This window comes from Poecilia reticulata, linkage group LG8, assembly GCF_000633615.1.
Source record: "Poecilia reticulata strain Guanapo linkage group LG8, Guppy_female_1.0+MT, whole genome shotgun sequence".
Classification (NCBI taxonomy): Eukaryota; Metazoa; Chordata; class Actinopteri; order Cyprinodontiformes; family Poeciliidae; genus Poecilia; species Poecilia reticulata.
In genome coordinates, this window is record NC_024338.1 from 5,273,683 (window position 1) to 5,293,342 (window position 19,660).

General features: G+C 38.6%; 1 protein-coding gene across 7 annotated transcripts in view; it reads left to right on the forward strand.

The window, feature by feature from the left end:
• Nucleotides 1–19,660, forward strand: part of caskin1 (CASK interacting protein 1) — a 107,871-nt gene that overhangs the window by 79,527 nt on the left and 8,684 nt on the right. For 3 of the 7 annotated variants that reach the window (XM_008415294.2, XM_008415296.2, XM_008415295.2), the window contains exons 8-16: nucleotides 128–236; nucleotides 342–436; nucleotides 1,696–1,813; nucleotides 6,461–6,706; nucleotides 12,113–12,217; nucleotides 12,862–12,980; nucleotides 14,895–14,976; nucleotides 15,411–15,520; nucleotides 17,887–17,997. In XM_008415294.2, coding sequence (XP_008413516.1) covers nucleotides 128–236; nucleotides 342–436; nucleotides 1,696–1,813; nucleotides 6,461–6,706; nucleotides 12,113–12,217; nucleotides 12,862–12,980; nucleotides 14,895–14,976; nucleotides 15,411–15,520; nucleotides 17,887–17,997 — 1,095 coding nt within the window. The remainder of the gene's footprint in view (nucleotides 1–127; nucleotides 237–341; nucleotides 437–1,695; nucleotides 1,814–6,460; nucleotides 6,707–12,112; nucleotides 12,218–12,861; nucleotides 12,981–14,894; nucleotides 14,977–15,410; nucleotides 15,521–17,886; nucleotides 17,998–19,660) is intronic. The other 4 variants (XM_008415300.2, XM_008415299.2, XM_008415301.2 and 1 more) reach the window with 4 other exon arrangements.

The window sequence follows — 19,660 nt, forward strand, 5'->3', positions numbered from 1 at the left end:
GGATGGATGGATGGATGGATGGATGGATGGATGGATGGATGGATGGATGGATGGATGGATGGATGGATGGATGGATGGATGGATGGATGGATGGAAAACCTCTAACATGTCTTGCTCTGCCCTACAGAGTGGGATCAACGCAGCTGTTAGAAACACCTACAGCCAGACTGCACTTGACATCGTTTACCAGTTCACAGCAACGCAAGCCAGCAGGGAGATAAAACAGCTGCTGAGGGGTGAGACGGAGGGATAAATCAGTCTTCCATAACTGCTACAAGAACTACAAAAACCAACATCTATTTCTCAAATGATAATGTAATTTGTTGTTTGTGACCTCCCAGATGCCTCGGCTGCCCTGCAGGTCCGGGCTCTGAAGGATTACTGCAACAACTACGACCTGACCAGCCTCAACATCAAAGCTGGAGACGTCATCACGGTAACACACGCCACATCCAACCCTACAGCATGCAGCACCAACACACTAGCTGTGTTTCCATGACAGGCGGGCGCAAAATATTGTTGATGTTCCGCTAATGTCAAGAAAACACAATTGTGACGTTTAAATTGAATAAGAAATGCAATTGAAAACACAGGTTAATAAGTTTGTTGATGCGATTAGTCCTTAAAATGCACACAGCTCCATCAGCTTCCTACTACTTCCTGTCGTCTTTTTGCGTTGTTTCTGCCAGTAGAAACATCCGGCTTTTGATCACGTGACTCACATGATGTGAAAAAAGTCTTTCCATGGCAGTTTTGCGCAGTGCAGAAATTTCAATACAGACAAAAAAAATACTAGTCACATCCTACTGCAAAAATTTTTTATCAACAAACTAAATGTTTTATAATGTTAAAATGTTTTTTAAAATTATTTCTATTGAGCAAGTTTAATTTTTTAATTCCAATTTCTTGGCCGATGTAAATGCAGCAACTTATTGCAGCTCACTGAGAATGTTAGAGCTGAAAGGAAGGAGCAGGACCTGAATATCTTCATAACTGGAATTTCAAAATAATCAGTTAACATTTATTGCTGTGCTTCTTGTAATAGAAAAATCTAAAATTTTCTGAGTTTTGAAAGTCAAAAATATTCGTCTTTTGAAAWGTCATGTTTTTTTGTTGTTGTTTTTTTCAGAAAATTTCTGAGATTAATCTCTGAATTTCAGAGTATTTTTGGTAAAAATGTAATCCTGTTTTTTCTATCTACAATCACCCTATTATGCCGTAGTGAAACCCTGATGTAAATAATTAATTTTGCTGAGAAATTTGCTTGATAGTGAAAAGGTTTGCTGTTTGGCCACTGTAATGAGAAATATAATCAGAAGGTGAGGCTTTTTAAAGACCCAAAATCTGTTGTAAAAATGGCCCCTTTTGTTGAGAATATCAATAAATACAAAAGCAGAGATGGCTTCAGCCTCTCCTGTTTACTACAAGCATATTTTACAGAAACATGTGCGCGCTTGTTGCCATCGTTCATAAATATTAATGAGAATTAATTCAGCCTTTGGGTACTTATTACAGTTGCAACGAAGCCAAGCTGCGCTTGTGTGTCTTTCCTCAGGGTCTGGAGGAACAATTAGGCTGCAGTGCTGAATGTCTCCAGGGATGGAGGCAGTTTAGCCTATTTAAAAAACAACTCTGTTACATATTTCTTCACATATTTTAACCTAAAAGCTGTTTGTTAACATTCACCCTTATCAGGTATTGGAGCAACATCCTGATGGACGCTGGAAAGGCTGTATCCATGACAACCGGACGGGAAACGATCGAGTGGGGTACTTCCCATCCACTCTGGTTGAGGTCATCAGCAAGCGCACAGGTGTGTGTGCGTGTGTGTGTGTGTTTGTGCGGATACCTTTGTGGGTGTTGGAGTGAAAGGTGTGTTAGACTTATTTTTAGATGTAAATGTGCTGACAGAATCAGAAGTCGGCCATATGACACATTTGGGCTGGAAATGGAGAACTACAGTGAGGAGAGTAGAATATCCCAGTGAAACATTTCCTGTCCTTTGTCTGAAAACATTTTCAGGTAGACTAGCTTTCAAGATTTTTCCTAAACTTTAGGCTATATTGTGCTTTCCTATTCTTACTTTTCACATTTGAATCATTCAGTTGTGGTCTATACAAAGTAGAATTGCGATGCGTTGGTCTGGATTCCTTGTTATTGCAGCTCCACAAGTCGCTCTTTTGCTCCTGTTCGACTCGTTTTGGTGTGGGCTCTTTAGATGTAAATGAGGTGCTTCATTATTCCTCCCGCCCCCTTCCAGGTCGCACTTCCACCCATTTGGCCATTTTTGTAGCTTGACTGCAGAAAAAAACTAATATCTAGCAGAACAGAAACTTTTTATTTCCAAATTGATCAGCAGTGAAAGACCTGTCAATCCAACCAAGCCAGAAAATGCTACAATAATATGAMTGAACACGTCTTGTAAACAAAGCCTCAATGTTGTTAGCGGGTTAGCTAACGTTAGCGCCAAGAACATGAATGTATGTGGAGGATGTGCTCCCAAGACAAAAATGGATMGAAAAAAGCCTAACTGTTTATGTAATAATACTTTTCAAGAACGGTTATGTTCTCAAGGAGCTAACAGCTAGCACACAGCGCTAACATAAGCAGAAGGCACAATGCTACTCTGCTAGCRAAACATTGGCCAAGACATCATATCAACACACAACAAATTAACATCTTATATAAAGTTTGTTGTCGTTTTAATGTTATTTGCAGCTTCCTGTTGCGTTGTCTCCGTTGTTTCACAGACAGAAGGAGCTGACCCTCAGTCAGACAAAGGTTTTCAGCAAATCCTTCTTGATACTGGCAGAGGTTGCTGTGGCACTTGTCCTTGAACAAGGAGGACTTTACCCACTGATGTGGAAGCATTTACCAAAAATGATCTAAATTATCCAGGCACTTCTAAGAGGTTCTGATGCTGAGGGACAACGTAATGGACTCTGTGGGTTGATAAACCCAACAACTGAAAATTTTAACTTGTAACTTCAGCATCCTTGAATTTGGAAAGAACCAGAATTCTGGATTCACAATATTGATTAACTGGAAGTCGATGCAGCAGTTCTGCAGTGAACACTGTGATGTCATTGTAGAAAAAACACAATAAGGAACAGAGAAAACGCAATGGCTTGAAAAGTAAGATCTAAAGTCAATGTAAAGACATCCATCGGGAGAGACTAAATTCAACTTTTTTCCACTCTAAAAAAACGAATTTGGGACAATAATGGTTTTTCTAACTATACTGTACACTATATATTGTTGGCCTTCATGGTTAAATAAACTACCCTTTTATTGCAGCACCATTATCTCACTCTGAACCTCTTTTTCCATTGGGTTAGCCTTMTTCTTTAACACTATGCAAAGTAGAGGCATAATGTAGAGAGAGCGATCTKTTACCCTCCATTGGTCCAGATTCAGCTCAGCCCTCAGGGTCTCTGAAGGGTGTAGACCTGGGGATTGATGGCTGTGGACGAAGGTTGATCTTGTGTTTGATGAATCATGTCTAACCTGATGTGCATCATTGAGGTTTTATGTTTTTGGATTCTTTTAAAATCATTTGGATGAACTGAAATTAAAAGTTGGATTTTACTGAAATTGTAAGTGTTAACRCATGGTACTAAGGTTAGGATGAGTTTATTTTAAGTCTTTTAGCTTATTTACCAGGGCAGCCAATAAGAATATAAAACKTGCGATCAAAATAATTGCTAGGATATGGAATTGCTCTGGCCTTCGTCCTTGGATCTAAATGTATACACCAAAATGTTTGAAAATATTATAATAGTTTCTAATGTTATAACACATGTTSTAAAAACAAAAAAAAGGCATCACCTCCTCTGAAACAGTCCCCGATTTCACACCATTTCCACTCAACACAAGGTGGAGTGAATATGGGTGGAACTGCAGAAGACGTGAACCTCAACCATCAACCAAACTCTGTCAAGTATAAAAACTATTTATACTATTTACAATAAGCACAAAAAGCAGCAGCAGACACCAGTCATCATTTCATTGGTTTAATGGGAAAACAGAATCCAGAAAGCATCACTGCTCCAAATACCTCTGAAATAAAGCGGATAAGTGGAAACAGAACATTTTGTATATCAACTTTTTAAAGRAACTTCTGGTGAAAGCTCCATATTTGACTCACATAAAAACATCCATCATCATGTGTGTGGAAGCTTAATTCCCATTATATCAAACTGTTATTTTGAATTTTTGTTAGGTTGCATATTAAACATCYATGCTGTGTAGCATCTTAGCACTGCCGTTCATYTTCTATGAATGAGCTCCTTCTTGGTAACTTCCGCCAAGCACATTCAGATCCATCTTGTCGTCTAGGTTGGACTTAGGTACGTCCACTGAGATGTTTTAAGCTTTTCTAGTTTTATCCGTGCGTTCTGCTATGTTTGTCTAAGTGTGTATATCTGTGGTTGTGACCTTTTCATTCACTGTTTGCTGTGACGTTCTCTCTCCTGGTAGCGTCCGTCTCTCCTGCTTCCTAATTTTCCACTGACTGCGATTSCGCACGAGACATTTTTAAATGTTTAAAAAAATGCATTTAAGGTTGGCAATTTTAGCTGAAATCCATTAACAACAGATGCGCTCAGCAAAAAGTTGTGGACAATTTTTTGTCTCTTGTTTTCAAAAGCTTTGAATTACCAAATAAAGTTTGTCTTTATGGATAAACGTAAGCATAATTTTATTTTGTCTTCTTGCCATAAGTGGTCATCTATTATTTATGTTAATATTCCAGCAAGCTTTAAGTTTCAAAACAAGGTTTTGCTTTTATTTTGAAGCTAAAACATTTGGAATTTTGTTTAGCTTCTGATGTTAGCAATTAGCACCCTTAGTGCATCATCATGCACTCCTCATTTTGTGGTGATGTCACTCACCCCCCCTCTCTGCACCTCTTCATACTGACATTGCCCCCATCGCTCATGTCTGTTCCTCCTCCTAATCTCCATCCCTGTGATTTTTTTTCAGTGCTTAACTATATGTTCGCTACAGAAGTTTTGCTCCTCTACAAACTGAATGAACTGGAGTCATTCTGTTAACATTTCATTTTAAATGGCTTTATGCTTGTCGTTTTGTCCTCAGGCATTATTTTAAATAACTTAATGATACTGGACATAGCTAGCACTAAGTCATGAAAATAGCTAACATTAAGCCTGACATCAGTTTTTCTGCACATCTTTCTTTACATTTATTTTTCCATCAAATGACAATATGCATAATCATCCTGTTGCTTTCCCTGAAGTTACCCAGATGCATTTGAAGAAAATGCATTTGTCTGCTTTCAATAATTTCGCTGTTTTCTAAAATATGGGGGTAACCTTTACTGGCTCAATGAAGCAACAGTCTGTCCATACTAAAGACTCTGGCATCTGAAGTAAACATCTTTAAACCACATCACAGTCTTGTGGACAAAATTATGTTTCAACTGTCATGCAATTTTTAAGCAAACTTTTGAAATGCCGCAAAAAAGAACAAAAAAAAAGRAAATTCAAATTAGGTGTGTTTTCATCCACTGGTGTGAAGTAAATATAGTTTTCTCTTTTGTGTTGGATGTCTGGACTTTGCAATTCAAAAAAAAAATTGTGCCAGTAGTAACTGTTAACTTAACTCTTTTTCCCAAAATCACTATATAGATATAGAAGCGTAATTCTTTTTTTTTCCCGAAATTGTGGAAATTATTTTGAATGTTGCCGCTTCCAGTGCGATACAAGAAAATACTCCAAAAAGTTGATGGAAACACGGCTTATGTTAGTAGTCTTGTCCTACATTTGAGTGTATAAGGACGGACATTCGGTATCACAACATAAGTATTGTAGTTACACAAACRTATAACCTGTATAAAGGGACACACCGTCACACATCCAAACTGTTWGGTTGAGGCCATTTTGGTTTTCTCCACACATTAAGAATGAATACATAGACACATTCTTTACAATTTCCAATTGTTTTAATGAAGGYGTTAATGAAACGCTATGCATAAAAAAGTTATTATGCTTATTATAAGTTCATAACATCTTTATAGAGATTTAAATCTATAGTGRTTTAAATATTGTGCTGTTATAGCAAATGTGCTACCATGTAAAGAGATAAGAGTAGACTCCTCATTTTGTGGTGATGTCACTCACCCCTCCCTCTCTGCACCTCTTCATACTGTACATTGCCCCCATCGCCCATGTCTGTTCCTTCTCCTAATCTCCAKCCCTGTGATTTTTTTCTCCATCAGTTGCCTGCTTCACCTCCCTTCTTCTCTTGGTTTGATTTCTAACCTCAGTCTTTGTTTTTTAATTTCTATTATTCCCTCCTCTTTTTTTCTTACGTGTAATTCTCTGTTTTGTCGTTCGTCTGTGACGGTGGTTCACTGTTGGCTGGTTGTGTGTGTGTGTGCGTGTGTATGTGTGTGTGTGTGTGTGTGTTTCCGTGCTTCGTCACGGTGGGTGTTGTCTAGGTTTGGCCAGCACAGTCATTTGTACTCAACAATTTCAAAAGATACCGCTGGTTCCCCCGGCGACGGTTGCCCCTGCCAACGCGGTAGTCAACGGCAACGACACCACGTTCCATCAGATCCATATCCTGCCTCCACCGCCTCCTCCTCCACCACATTCCCATCAGCCACTGCTTCCACTTTTCACTTCCTTTGGGTATAACAGGTCGCCCGTGACAACCCCACAGGGAGACACACCCACTGCCCCAGGTATACACCCACTTTTCATTATTATTATTATTATTATTATTATTATTATTATTATTATTATTATTATTATTATTATTATTATTATTATTATTATTATTATTATTATGTGTTACTGATGAAGCTTTAATGGATGCTTTCCTCTTGTGTTTACTACAAACTTATCATGCTGAAACTGAAGTATCTTAATTGATCAATTCAAATTCCAATAAGTGTTTTAATATATTTTCTGAGAAGGCAGCCATTAAACTTTTCTGTTATAGATCATTATTTATCTAATTTTCTATGTTTGTCATGCTGTTTAACTTTTGTTCTTTACGGTTGTCATCCCCATTATTTAGAGCTTGGTCTACAAAAGACGAGCGGTTCTTAGTTTATGTATTCCATTATATCCCATTTGAAAGCATGCAATTAAAACGTAACATAGTTTAATTTTGATACTTTAGGTGTTAATGAGAATAAGGAGCTTTGTTGTTTTTATTAAACACTGATGTGAAGGTACATATCTTCTGGTAGTCTTGGTTTTTGTCCACCAAACAGCAGTTCCAGCGCTAAATCAGACCAGTTCTTTCTGCTGCCGTTGAACCTGATGAACATCTCTACCATCACTAAACGGTTTCTGTCTTTCCATTTTATAATCAAATGTACTCATTTTATTATACATCCAGAAACAAGTGTTGACCAATGAGATGAACATGTCTTGCTAAAGATTTGAATTACTTAATTAATTAATTAATTCTAATTATGTCAGGCACATAAAAAAAGAAGATATGGGTATTTGAATGTATGCACTCGGCAAACTAGGTTAGAGGCCTCAAAGTTTAAGAAACTGTAATAATAACTGAGCACATAGTTCCGCCCTGCTCCGCTCCTATCAATCACATATTCCAGATAATTTTCACTTCTCTCACCCTGTGGTTACAACAAATGACAGAATGGATCTGGAAGATGTTAAACAAATCAGGAGGAGTTCCACTGCTGACTCAYATTATAGTCGAAAAACAAAAAGCATAAAATCTAAATTATAATAACATGTCGGGTTYATTTTTGGCTCAGACCTCTTATTAAAACTAGATGAAAATTAAAACTTGATTTWAAAAAAATGCATGCCACACTTTTCAGATTTGTATTAGTAATAACTTCACTTTTCTTCCCTTCACAATTAATAGGTACTTTCTCTTAAACTATTTAGTGAAATCACAATAAAATGCATTGAGATTCCCCTTTATAATGTAATAACGGCTGCGGATCACAATGATGAATCAGTCCATAGCTGGGTTAAAAGGTGATGGTAGCGCCATCTTTGGTCTAGCACTGGAACTGCTTTGGTGAAAATCCTGTACCCGCCACATCCTGGCTCATCTGTTTGGCGCCAAACATGTCAGGGTCAGAACTAATTTTTACAAAAATGAACTCTGTAAACATTTCCAGTGAAARATTACATGATCACTTCAAAGAGTCAACAATTTGCCTTCTGCAATTCATGTTGCATTATCTTAACATAAATTTGAGTCTATCAGGAACCATTTATTCGGCTTGTTTATTATTATTTTTCACCACTTGGATTATTATTAGCTATCATTATTAGGATTAGAAACATGGAGGATGTTTTACCAGTTTCCCTGAGTTTGCTTGTGATTCATTTGAATGTCTGGATTTCCTTTATTTTTATTTACTTTTTTAATATTTTTTGCTCTTTTTCCCCTGCTTACCACCACTTCCACACACAACTTTATCCTGACCAGACGGTGTTTTCTGTTCTGTCCTCGTCTTGTGTTGTCGTCACGCTGGATCAGACTAACACTTCTACCCACCTTACCTCTGCACCATAATATGTGTGTGTGCGTGTGTGTATGTGTATACATGTGTGTGTATGTTGCAGTTATAGTGAGTCTGCCACAGTATCAAACCATTACCCTGTAATATCCATATTAGACGATACCAGTAAACTTGGCCATATAAAAGAGAAAAAAAAGACGCTTTCCATTAAAAAAGAGAATTTCTTTAGTTTTTTKCGTTTTATATGCTTTCGTGACTTATGAACAAAATATTCATCTTTGTAGACTCGCAAGTGCAAATTACCTCAATGAAAACCTGCTGCAGGGCTGCAAAAATTAACAGTTGTGAAGGTGTAAAGTTTCACATGTGGTGTAAAACATTGCTTTAAAAGTATCACCTATGATTTTCAGGTAAGGCATTGACATCTTATAACCGCCTCTGTTGCCTGGTTACCATTTTGTCACCTCCAAGAGAAAAAAAACTAATTTGAGAACAAATGGCTTTGTCTTATTTTAATTCAAAAGCGACGTTTGGATCGTGATTCAGGTGGRAGCGATGCTTTTCTGAGGTCRCTTGGAGGAACGCAAAATGACCACAAGAAGGAGCTGTGTGATCACATGAAAGGAAATCAGACTTTATGATGTGTGTGTTTCCCTGGAGCGCTACTGGTTGCACATATAAACCATTATTAAGCCCTTAATGAAGTGGCCATAATGGTTTATAACACTCTCCAAATGCACTACAGCCCCATTCTTAAAAGCTCCGACATATATAATCACACACCAATGGATGCATTATATATGTATGTGTATGTACATTTTTTGGCATATATGTGTATATACACAGGTATTATATGTGTAAAGAATTGATGTATGCACAAGGAGTATATAAATGTTTTCATATATTTATATATATATGCTGTCTTTTTTTATGTGTGTGGGAGAGAGGAGGAGGGAGTGAGAATGTGTGAGGATGAAGATGTGCTGCAGAGGTAGATTTGAAACCTGCTGTATCTGCTATGTTCATTATGTCTGCACTAATTAGGGATCGAAAATCGTTGCTGTTCACTTCCTAAACATATTTTGGGAATTCAGAAAGATCAGACACGTTGGTCCGTTTCATGTTTTCAGACAACTTTGACAGATTACGGCACGCCGAAAGATGAAATTGTTTGTCTCACATTAGGGTATAAATGCATCAGTTGCTAAGTAAATGTCCTAACGAAGAGACTGGTGAGCTGCGACGGTTGGCCCTTAGTGGGGTGTTTTTTAAGGTATATTTTCCCACAAAGTGGGAACATACAGTGCCTTACAAAATGATAAGCTGGGGACTTCACAAACGTGTTATTTAAGAAGGAATGGTGAAAGGAAAGAGCTCAAAGAAAGTCAGATGAAGTTCTGTTTGACGTTTGCCAGAAACCGTATCAGGGATAGAGAACATGTGGCTTAGAAGATGCTCTGGTCAGATGGGATTAAAACAGATTTTTTTCAGCCTAAATATCATTTTTTAAAATTAAATTCTTGTTGGAATGTCCCAATCAAAGTCCAAAGTCAAATTAAGCTCCTTGATTGGCTGCTTTGCAAACTCCAGCATGTAGCACACAAAGTAGGATTGTTGTTAGACATTTCAGCTTCCCAAGCTGCATTTCCTTTTGAATATTTTAGATATACACGACCAAAAACAATTGTGAAAAGATGAATTTTCCGTAAATAATCCAATGTTATGTTTCACAGAAAAATCTGTGAATACTGAACTGGGAATAGGCAGGACTCAACTGTATATTAAAACTTTTGTAAGGAACTAAAAAAATAAATAAATAAATAGACTTTTACAGTAAATAACGGAGTTCTAAGAAAAATAATCCACTTATTTTGGCCCAACACAAGTTGCAGTCGCTAAGGAAAATGATTGATAGCCATAGCTATAACTGCACTGATGTTATGAGACCAGGTATTTTACTAGAACTCAATTGATGGGAGATCGGTGTCCAGTTTCTGATTATCACCTTTACCCTACGCTTAGCCAGTTCCTAATTGTCTTTACAAACCGTAATTATAAGTATTCATGATATTTTCTTCCTGATGTAAGCATTCATATGAGGAACGACTGTCTTTAGCATTCAGTACTGACGGTTAGCACAATTAGCACAGGAATGAATCTAAATCCATACCTTAACTGCGAGATTTCCAAACAACTTCCAACATTTCTAAATCCAGCATGCTCCATGACATAAGGAGATTCAAGGTTCCATACAATATTCCCATTTCCATACATTGTTGAAGCATTGCTACAATGTGGCCAACCTCTGTATTATCAGCTAAAGCTAATTCCGGACCATTCCGCTCCCCTGCCGATTAATCAAAACGGCCCAAGGTGGGTACAAATTAACGTCAAGTGGCTACTTTTGGTACTGTAAAAACATGGATTTATATCAACCAAAACTCCAAAAATAAGAAATGGTAAATCTAGCAAAATGACCAACCACCTTCTAAGGTTTAGCTCAATGTTGCAGCAACATGAAACAACAGCCGACATGCGACCATAGAAAACACAGCCAACAGTTAGCTAGCACTTCAGTGTCATATTTATTGAGTTTTTGACCAGTCCAGTCATAGCCACTAAAAACACAATCCTTCAGACTGTTGGTTCAGATACCAATGGCACATTTTTACTTTAATCTGTTTTAATAAATACTGGAAACACAAGTCAAGCTAACATTTGATAAATAGGTTGTTGCTAATAAAGCTGTTCATACCTAAACCTTGTGAGACTGTTCTCAAATTATGACAGACTGTTGGGGCCATGCTAAGATAAAAATAACATAATAAAGTTATAAATTTACGAGAATAAAGTTATAATATCATAAGAAAAAAAAGTTGAACAGGACTAGTTGAAATAATGCAACATTACAGTCATATTTCAGGAACAAAGTCATAATTATTCAAATTCAAATACTTTAGAAATACTTTATTAATCCTAAAGGGAAATTAAATGTTGCTGTAGCTCATTAATTCATATTCTTCAAAGAGTTATTGAAGTTAGTTACTGATATAAAGACATAATATTATGAGACGAAAGTTATAATATTACAGAAATCAAGTAGTACGAGAATAAAGTCAAAATAATACAAGAATAATGTCAATATTACAACAATAGCGTTGAAATAATACATAAATAAATTCATGTTTCAAGAATGAAGTCATAATACTATGAGAATAAAGTCATACAACTTAATTCTTGTAATACTATATAAATATCKAGTAATACTACTACATAGCATTACGAGATTAGTCGTACGAAAATAAAGTTGAAATAGTACAAGAATAAACTCATGTTTCAAGAAATAAGTACTAATATTATGAGAATAAAGTCATAATATTATGAGAATAAAATTTTAATATTATTTCTTCACATAATAATATGACTGTATTCTTGTAATTTWTTTTTATTACTATTATTATTTTCTCCATCAGGCTCAAATTACCCATCCGCCCCAATAAAACAAAATCCTGAATGTAAAAAATCTCAGTTGCTGCCGCTGTAAAGAGCACGTCTCTCTTTGGAAGTGAGCCGCTCCCTGTGCCACTTTAGGGGTCGGTTAGCGGTTAACGGTGGTGTTCTGTGTTGAAGGTTGTCGAGGCTCAGAGGCAAGTCCTCAAAGTTCTCCCACTCCATCCAGCGGGCCCCATGGAGGCTCCAACGAAGAGATCTGGGTTCTGCGCAAGCCCGTGGCAGGTAAATTGAGCCGCGTTGCGCTGAGCCCTCAACCTCTGACTCCTAAAAAGTCTGAACAGGGCCAAATAGTATCTGACGTCTGTTGGTGAAAAACCCTTCCTGCCCAACGGTCCCCACTGTTTGAGCCGAAAGAGGATGGTGCTTGAAGGCATTCAGATACTTTTTGACCTGCTCCTGACAGTTCCCCCCTCCCATGTCCTGCTTATCCCTCCATCTGAAGCCTAGCTGAGCTCAGTAGYMGTTTGTGTAGGCTGCAGGCATTTGCATCGGTCTACAGTCTGTGTAGAGAGCGAAAGACGAATAGAAGGAATAGTGTGCGTGTTTTTGATGAGCGTGGAAGCAAGAGGCATGTCTTTTTTCCCACTTTTGTGTTGGTCACTCAGTCATCTGTCTGTCCGTCCTGTCCATCCAACCACACGCTGCCCAGTGCATTTCAACGGAGAGTCACACCACGAACACATCAGCGCCGGATATCAGCTAAACCTTTGTCTGTGTGTGTGYGTGYGTGTGTGTGTGYGTGTCTGCTGTATGTGTTGGACGATACCTACGCGCAACGATTGGGCAATTGCATGGGTGCGCGATTGATTGCACATGTATGTTCCTGTGCGCGCGTGTGTGTGTGTGTATGTGTGTGTGCGTTTCAGGTGGAGATCGCAGCAGCGTGGGGAGTTCTGGGAGTGTGACCAGTGTAAGGTCTTCAGGCAGCGGTCAGAGCGCCACCAGCGCCGCGCACATCCTTCACGCGCAGGCCGAGGGCGTGAAGGTGCGACACACACACACACACACACACCATAACACACATCTGACGCCACAGTTACAGCTATAGTGTCTAAATTTTATAAAGTTTTTTTTATATACATTTGCTAAAACGATCATGTTTTAGCAACATTATAATATAACATGGATAAGTTGCTACGCTTTGCTGTTTCACCACAAAATAGTCTGCCATGAATGCTAAGGCTAGTTAGCATAGCTTTAGTAGTATCGTTAGATGACGGCAGATAAACAGTTTTCCTGGAACAGTAAGTTGTTTCTCCAACATTAAGTAGCTCATTGACAGCGCTAAGACCCGCCTCCTGGCTCTGATTGGTTGTTTTTGGTCGGGAGCGGTGCATTTATTCAGGGCACTAGTAGCTCAGGAAGGAGGTGGAATCTTTTCTCATATTTTCTGTCTCATRTTAACTATCAATACATGGTGACAGTGTCAACAAATGTGGAAAAAAAAACAGATTTTCTGAAATGTTACATATTTAACCTTTAAAACTTTATAGTAGCAGTTTGATTATTTATATTAGCAAATTTGTAATTTGTCCCAAAAATGCGAACCAAATAATTGAACAGCATGAAAAAGCAATTGTGTTAAACTAGCAAATACCAGTTTTAGTAAAACTCTTTCCTGAGGATTTTAGGCTCTTATATTTCTGATTAGCTCAAGCAGCACTCCTAGCATAACTAGCTATCACCAACAGACTTTGTGTTTATTCTAGGGCCGGGGCAATAAGTTTAACAGCAATAAGGGTTTTCTTAAATTTCATAGATATATTTTTGATTAAAATGCAATTAGCTGTGATTAATTAACTAYAGACCTTGCAAATATCCCGATTAAAAATTTTTACTCTTGTCCCACCAAGTTTACTCTCTACAGAAGATAGAACATAGAGCCAACTTTGGGAAACTGAGAATTTTAAATGACAGGAAATTGAAAACTCAAAGAGGTTAAACAGCAGATTTGCTGTAAAACATTCAGAGCTCCTCTTATCTGCTCAAGTTGATCAATACAGCTACATTTAAATAAATCTTATATCTGCTGTGCTCCCTCTTAAACAGTAAACTTTGAGTATATTTTACTCAGGCGTGGTAATAACCACCTGGTTTGGTGAGACAGGGGTGTAACAGCAGCAGGTTGAATTTATAGCTCCCTGTACTTTCAAAAAATRTAGGAATATGGCAAAAATACTTTTTAATTAGACTTAGACATATTTTCTGRAGGAAAAAAAAAACTTCTTTTAAGTCTGCTTTCCTCAATAACACCTTCACTGAAGAGTGTTTTTGTAACCATGACCTTAATGTTTTTCCAAACATTAAGATGACCTAATTTTTGGAAAAAGATTACCAAGTCGATGCTTCTGTAATTCACAAARATGTAAAGCATCTGTGACACGGTGAAGAAGCAAAAAGGTTTCAGTGTTACATTGTTTAGACTTGGAGTACTGCTGTACACAGTAAGATCACAACATTCTCATAAAAATTGAATGTAACATAGTYACTTTAATGTGCTATAAAATGCCACTAAAATACCAAACTTTGTTTTAAATGGAAACTGACCAGATTGCTACGAGTCGTTGACTTGCAGCATTCACTCCTACTGGATGTAACAACAGTAGACAGGAGACATTGTGTTGTCGCTTTACAGCAATTCCACATAATAAACATGTATGTAGTGACAGTGGAGAGGAAGAACGCCCCTTTAACAGGAAGAAACCTCCAGCAGAACCAGAACCTGGCTCAGCACAAGCGGCCATCTGCCATGACCAACTGGAGGGTTGAGAAGACAAAAAGAAAAGAAACAGAAACTTTCAATGTGAATGGAAGTAAAAWGTTAAWAGCATTAACTTGTGAGACAGCCTTCCTTAATACATGAGCTTTAATGAGTCTCTCTCTCCATGTGTGTTTGCAGCTTTTAGCCACTGTATTGTCCCAGTCTACAAAAGCCAAGGAGCATCTGATGGAGCAGTCCAAGTCGGTGGACCAACCTGCAGGTTAGAGGAAGCAAATATTGCTGAGATTTTTATACCAACTTGGGGAAAAAGGTGGAAACATAAGAATTAGGTTTAAAAAAAATTATTTTGGTTAGATAGCGAAAGCCTTAAAGCTTTGGCCTTTTACATAATGTCATCATATCACTTCTAAACACACACAGCTCTTGGCTTGTTCAGCRGACAGATGGCCAAGGCAGGGGATGTAGGAGGAAGTGTAGAACGGTATAATTGGTTCAGATTGTGTTTTATATCTTGGAAAGCAAGAATCTGATTGGTTGTTTGGTGAAGCAATCAGACAAGGCAGATATTTGAGCGTGAGGAGAAGGAGGGTAAAGGTCAGAGACCTATCCAGAGAAGTTATCTGTTGATGGACAGCGGCGTCCAAAGATTGGTTGATGGCTTGTCACCGGCCAATGATTTCTCTCCACCATCAGGCTCTGCCAGCTCCTCTAGGACGTCCAGCCAATCGGGCTGTCCGCTTCACGAAGCGCCGCCTTACGATGCCACGGCAACCAGGAAGGGGGAGGTTCCATGCGAAGGGAAGGTAGGACAGTCCTGATTCCCCACAGATTCAGTCTTCAGAAAAAAAAAAAAAGTCCTACTCAGTCAGTTGCCACCATGGGCTTCTAACTGCATCGTGATGAGGATGTAGCTCCACAGTCACCTCGAGCCCACTCGTTCACACACACACACACACACACGCATGCACGCACGCATTAACACAACACACACCAAGATGTCCCAGCGGTTTCTCTCGCAGCTGGCTTCGTCCGTGCTGCGAGTTTTCGGATGCAGCCACGACACGGTGAGTGTGTGAGTGGGTCTCAGATGAATCTCTTCTCTATGATTCTAGCGTGTTTGTGTGACTTCATCATCCACTCCTTTCAGTTGCAGCTTCTCTTCTTTCATTGCAGCGTTTGTTTTCTTTTACCTTTGGAAAGAGTCTTAGAAGTCACTGCGCCACAGGCAAACAGAACTTTAACAGAGATAATGGTTATTGCTCGCTTGTGTGTGTGTGCGTGGATGTGTGTGTGAGTTATGGCAGGTGCCCAGGAATTGTGGGAGGACTCTCGGCACAAAAAGTGTGAAATCTGATCTTACACTGTTCAGAATTGGATGCCATTTTCTGACTTAGTGTTGATTTAGCTTCAGATCTAATTGCATATTATTATTTTAAGTTCTGAAACGACACAGCAGATTTTTGCTGGCGAATGTGTGCGTTACTCGCCTGCAGTATTTCTGTGTGCTGCTATGTAAGCCATGTTCTGATGACCATCTGTTAGCTACAGTGGAATCCTGACTCCTCGCTGGCCAGCCTCCCGATGCTCCCATCAGCAGGGAAACATGGCTGAGAGATGAGAGGGAAAGCCAGTCGTGATATATAGGGAGAGTGGGAGAGGAGATACATAACAGAAAGAGAAATAACGAGTAGAAATGGCAACTACAGATGCTGACAGCAGAAATGGACTCTAAAAACACTAATCAAGTCATTTCAGAACATCTTGTCATTTTCAGACTTGTGGCTAATACATATCAAATGATTCTTTCATTTTTGACTATTTTCTAAAAACTCAGAAGATCCAATTAGACAAGATCTCATTAATTGCTGAGAATACAGAAGTTTTTTTTTKTGTGTGGATTTAACAGTAGTAGTTCCATTGCCTTTGCCAATATTCTGCTAATGTTGAAAAAATACAATTTYGYAATTGCGATATTTCCACTTAGAAAGGAGTGCAGCTAAAATCACATGTGAATAAGTTTGGTCACACAGTGTCATTAAAAGTCATGGTGGCAACAGAWGTAAACATGAGATATGCATTTTAGCCAGATACAAACTGGTATGACTCGTCTGATAACCCCCCCCCCCGATTGACCATAAAATTGTAATTCTACAATTTTATGGTCAATGGAAACACAGGTGGTCAACAGCATCTCAAATTTTGCGTACATTTGTCTACAAACACACAAACATATCAGCTGCAGTTTTTTTGCAGTGTGTGTGTCTTCCATCTCTGCTTACAGAGCACACCTCTATCTACATTAGAACMGAAATCAAGTAGTTTAGGCTCATGGACTGTCTCTATATAAACWTTAATTTTACTGATTGCAATTTTCTAGAAGACAAAGAAAGTTAGGTAGGCATGGGTAACGATTTTGTGGAAATGTCTAAATGTTTTATCTTGAAGCCTCATAGTGAAGAGCACCTGGGCTGCATGGTGCACTTGCTAGCACCCCGGGTAACACAACWTAAATATTATACTTATATCTGATAATGAAAACTGGTCCTTCTATACAACTACAACATATTTATGGCTGGTGTATCCCACTATGTAGAATGGTCTGTGGTTTGAMGACACATTCCCATTCCCTRAAGACACACGCTAACWAAGCTAACAGAGCATATTCACTTAAAGATTTGAAACATCTCTTGCTTGTGTTTCATATAAAAAAAATTGTTATGAAGCTAAATTTGACCCAGGAAAAGTTTGTTTTAAAGTTATTTAAAACTTTATCAGCATTGTTAACACTAATTATAAGTTTTAGAATTACTGCAGTCAGTCTAAATACCAAGGAAGAAGAGTTTGGTCTCTCCTCTTCCTAATTTTAAATTATTTTTCACTACATTGCCAAGAAAGCCTGCCTTGGGCTAATTTATCAATTTAGAAGGAAGTTATGTTAAAAGACCAGCCACTTTCTATATTTATCTAAATCCGTAGAAAACATGGTACCTTTTAACATTCATAAACTAGAAATGATCGCAGATTCGATCTACTAGCTAGACGTTGAAGTGATCATTCGGTAATAACTAAGGAGTGGCCGCTGTATGACCCCGTTTGGCTGATGAGAAGTGGCTGTGAAGAATCAAACACGGTGCCAGTGACCGCATGCCCCCTGTCTTCTCTCCTGTAGAGCTCAGAGGCCGTTGTCCAATGGCTGAGCGACTTTCAGCTGCAGGTCTACGCTCCAAACTTCCTGGGCGCGGGCTATGACCTGCCCACCATTAGCCGAATGACTCCGGAGGTAAGGCAACTGAACCCTGAACCCCAGAGAGCTCACACCCCCTGCGCCATGGACCATAGTGGAAACAAGTCTGACAGACTTTGCTTCGTGCATGCATGTATATGAACTCCTACCTTTGCAAAAATCTCATGAAAACAATTAAACATAGTTATGAACGTGACCCCCCCGATGTTCTCTGCCTCCTGTCACACCTGCCCCGGGTCATCTTTTGTTGTTTTACCCGTTAGCTGGTATTTTTCAGATTTTTTTTTAATTTTTCATGTAATGTCGTAGCTGTCATGATGGCACTGGCAAAAATAAACAATAAATCACACTTAAAAATCAAAATAAAGTCCATATAAATATTAGAACACTTGCAGATGAATTTACAGATTTATTTGCGTGAGTCAAATGTGTTCAAGCCAGTTTTACTTTTGCATCAAGCCTTTAAACCTCACACAAAGGAAGCTACCTGGCATGCTGACCTAACTTGCCCCTATTTAAATGACTCTTGCATCTAGCAGAAAGTTTGCCCACTTATGAAAATTACACTTTGACTTTTTTCAACACCACTGATCTTTGCAACTTGCAGACTGTGCAAAAAACATTTTGTCTGCTGAAACAATTTTTTCCCCACAAGAAGGATAAAGGATAAATATAATTACTGTCTGTACAAAAATTATGTTAGGGATGTCACAGAAGGTGGAATTCATGATCTTTTTTCCAAATGATTTTTCTAATCAAACAAATTCTTTTAAATGTATTTCAAAGATTACATCAAGTGTAATAGAAGCAAAAGACTCCTCCTGACCTCCTGACCTTTCCCTCACCTTCTACCCTGTGGCTGCTGCCTCCATAGCAACCAGAAAGACACTCCTCACCATGCATGCCACTATATAAATAATTGTCAGTAGTTCTGAATTATTTATATGTATATGCACTCTGTATATGCTGAAGGGTTTAGAGCTTAGATTGAACAACCTTTCTTAAAAAAGCTAAAGGATTCCATTAGAGGTTAGTTTTCTTGAGTTGTTTTATCCACTCAAAAATGAGTTGTACAATCGATGTGTGTGGGTCTGTGTGAATGTGTGTGTTGTTAATGTTTTTCTGTAGAAGTGTCTCCTTGTGTGTCTACAAAAACTACATATGAGTTCTGTCATCAGAAATCAGGCGAATCAGGACTTTTAGACGCTTCCTTTCACTGCAGACGTTTGCGCTCGTCTTCCTTTGCCTTTCATTTGATCTGCAGACATTTGCATCATCACGCTATTCCTACCAATTTCCAGAAGCTTCCATCAGGTGTCACGCCGTCCCATGTCTTTCCTCTGTGAGAATGTCTGAGTGACAGAACTAGAGAGAAGCACTGCTGGACTCCTGGACTGATGAAACTGCAATGCTGTGGAGGAAAATGCAATCGAAATAGGATCTTAACGCACTTTTGCTTGTGTGTATGTGTGTGTGTGTGTGTGTGTGTGTGTGTGTGTGTGTGTGAGGGTGTGTGTGTGTGTGTGTTTGTGTGTGGGTGCACGTGTGTGTGCATGCACTCTCTTTTTAATTCTCTCTTTTCCCCTAATATGCTCTCTCTATTCAAGATTACATCAGAGATCAACAAGCTGAGCGTCACAGAGTGGCTGCCAGAGCAGAAACCTGTGAGTAACAGCCTTTCTTTTGATAGTTATGTTTT